Source organism: Penaeus chinensis, chromosome 43 (assembly GCF_019202785.1).
Source record: "Penaeus chinensis breed Huanghai No. 1 chromosome 43, ASM1920278v2, whole genome shotgun sequence".
Lineage (NCBI taxonomy): Eukaryota > Metazoa > Arthropoda > Malacostraca > Decapoda > Penaeidae > Penaeus > Penaeus chinensis.
In genome coordinates, this window is record NC_061861.1 from 13,060,093 (window position 1) to 13,063,015 (window position 2,923).

Here is a 2,923-nt window from a genome sequence, read left to right on the forward strand (position 1 = left end):
AGCTCATCAAAATGCTCACCAGGCTGTTCAACAGATGTCTGCGTGAGGGTAAATTACCAGCCAGCTGGAAGAACGCGGCTGTAGTCTTTCTGCACAAGAAAGACGATACGATGACATGAAGTACTACTGACCCATCAGCCTTCTACCGGTCATGTGTGTATTTGTGTGTGTGTACACACACACACACACACACACACACACACACACACACACACACACATATATATATATATATATATATATATATATATATACACACACACACACAGATACACACACGTGCACACACATATATATGTATATGAATAATATATATTTATATATATCTATATCTATATCTATATCCATTTATGTATGTATGTATGTATGTATATACATATATATATATATATGTTTATATGCCATATATATATCATATATATATGTTTATATGCCATATATATATCATATATATATGTATATATATAATGATACATATGTGTATTGGTATGTATACATATATATATATAGATATATAAATAATATATATATATATATATATATATATATATATATGCCAACACACACATGTGTGTGTATATATATATATATATATATATATATATATATGTACATACATATATATATATACATATATGTATATTGTATTTGTGGAAAGTCATTCCAAACAAAACATCACTCCTGAAAGTCGTAAATGTCATCCTGCCATTCATGCCATGAAATCTTCAGCAGAAAATACTGATTTCCGCAAATTTCGGGAACTGTTAATTTCGGTATAGCTTTTTGTTCAAATTTCATATTGATATTCCTTCGACTTCCATTTCTCTCTTCATTGTGAATTGTCTTAAGAAATCAGTTGATTCGTTGAATTTACAACGAAAAATTAAGATGCAGATATCAAAAACAACCTCCCGGGGACATGAGTACGTTCGATGACTAATAAAATTCCATGAAGTTAGATATATTGTTGTCAAATTGGAAAGTGGCATAAGAATTAAAATTCTAAAAAAATAATCAGAAGGAGATGTCTATTAAATAGAGATTTACTAGACAAGTGGATATTTTTCTTCCAAACATTTGCGGCAGTTTGGAATGATCTCCAAAAAATGGCCGACTCTGTAAGTTGCATCTCTTCATTTAAGCCTTATTTTTCGCCATATCCTTTACCTTCTGAAGCTGGCACTCTTCCATATAACATATATTTTTCATTGAAACCCCTGTACATACTTAGATAGATTGTAATGATCGTAAAGTAGGCTCAGAATAGCCACCACGCAGACGTGCTCTCATGGCGTCTATAGGTCGTAGCGAAAGGTTTTAGAAAATAATCATTTCCTTTCTCATTTCTCGTTTGTTCCTTTGGTGATGGTACATATTGATGTTCAGCGTTAATCCAAGAGGCTTTATATCCACGAAGGAATTGATGTTAGTGAGTGTTTTGGTTGGCTGTTGACTGATGTTGCTGAAGCATGCAGTGTTAATGTTGACAATTTTTTGTGTGCACTCGAATTGTTCATTTGTGCCTCTGCCGTCTTCGTAGGTTCTTTGGGAGGGGTAAGTGTGGGGCTTAAATCAGGCATGAAAGTTAATTTTGATTTTTGATGTAGTATAGTGTTTCTGGAACTGATCCTCAGCTCAGAACAGATCAAATTTCCTGTCAGTGGACTCCAGTTGAAGTCTACTAATCAAATGGAGCATAAATAATTAGTGGAAGTGATAGATAAGCTTAATATCAAAGTCAAGAAACTCCCATCATTTTGCCGGTCATTTAGGACGGAGTTCAGGGTGAGGAACGTTTGCCTCGAGAGCCTCCACCTCGAAGGTAGTGATGCCAGGAAGGAGTAATCCCCATATAGTATTTTGGGGGGAGGGAATGAGGGGGCACAGGCCTCTAACAATGACAAAAATGTGTAGATATTGCGAAACTAACCCTGCTCCTCTCTGATAATACCTTCGCCTCTCCCACCTATCATGTCTTTTAGTGATGTTCTTGTTGCTGAGCACTGTCTAACACCTGGCTGATTCTAGGAAATTACTGTTATTTGATGCTGTCTGTCATAAAATGTATATCATGACAATGCTAAATATAGTGACCACATTAAAGTTAGCATATTGTGTCCTCAATCTGCAATGGGCACCTTGAATTTTGGGGTGAAAGTATTGTGGTGGGAGTGCATTTTTTGTCAAAACTTTAGGCTTTTGTATCTCTGTGTTGTGATATGATTTATTAGTAGTAAAGTTTTTGTGTATGACAGTTATGTCAATATGTCTCCTTGTATATTTTGACATAAAGTTTGTGTTTGTACTACTCCCCCACCCTTCTTATCCAGCAGGCTTGGGGTTGGACTGGAAAGGGACTGGAAAGTCTTTTCAGCAGAATCAAAGTGTCCTTGTATGTGCCATCCAGAAATTTCTGCTATGCACAGCTAAATAATGTAAAGAAGAGATTTAATGATTCAGCCTTCACCATTATTCCAAATTGATAGTTCGATAGGCTACATTCCCGTGGCCTGTATTATGATAACATTAATTTCAGTAGTATTCAGTCTTTCTGTCCCTGGATAGCAGTATGATCAGGGTGATATTCAAGCAGTCTTAGGATTGCTCCAGGTGTTAAATTTTCACATTTTACCAACATGATTCTCCCTATCGCCTGTGAACAGTCAGCAGATTATGGGCCTTTTCAGTGGGATTTCTGTGCAAAGGCAGAGATTTCAGTGTGCTTATGTGCACCAGAAAAATATCCCCAGTTTGCACAGTGACAGTTTTCAGACTGCAATTAGGGGACTTGTGGGAAATTGTTTATCTGGCAAGGGGAGCTTTTTTGCAGAATGTAGGTGCTATGGTTTACAAACGTCCATTTTGTATATTTGGGTTAACCTTGTAGTGAGCACAGAAATATTAAGGTAATGCTCACCAAGAG

At 36.0% G+C, this 2,923-nt stretch overlaps 1 protein-coding gene across 1 annotated transcript in view; it reads left to right on the top strand.

Moving 5' to 3' along the window:
* Positions 1–1,083: 1,083 nt before the first annotated feature.
* LOC125048311 (serine/arginine repetitive matrix protein 2-like) overlaps positions 1,084–2,923 on the top strand; it is a 27,305-nt gene continuing 25,465 nt past the window's right edge. The window contains exon 1 of the mRNA XM_047646966.1: positions 1,084–1,118. Within this exon, the coding sequence (XP_047502922.1) occupies positions 1,107–1,118 (12 nt within the window). The 5' untranslated portion in view covers positions 1,084–1,106. The remainder of the gene's footprint in view (positions 1,119–2,923) is intronic.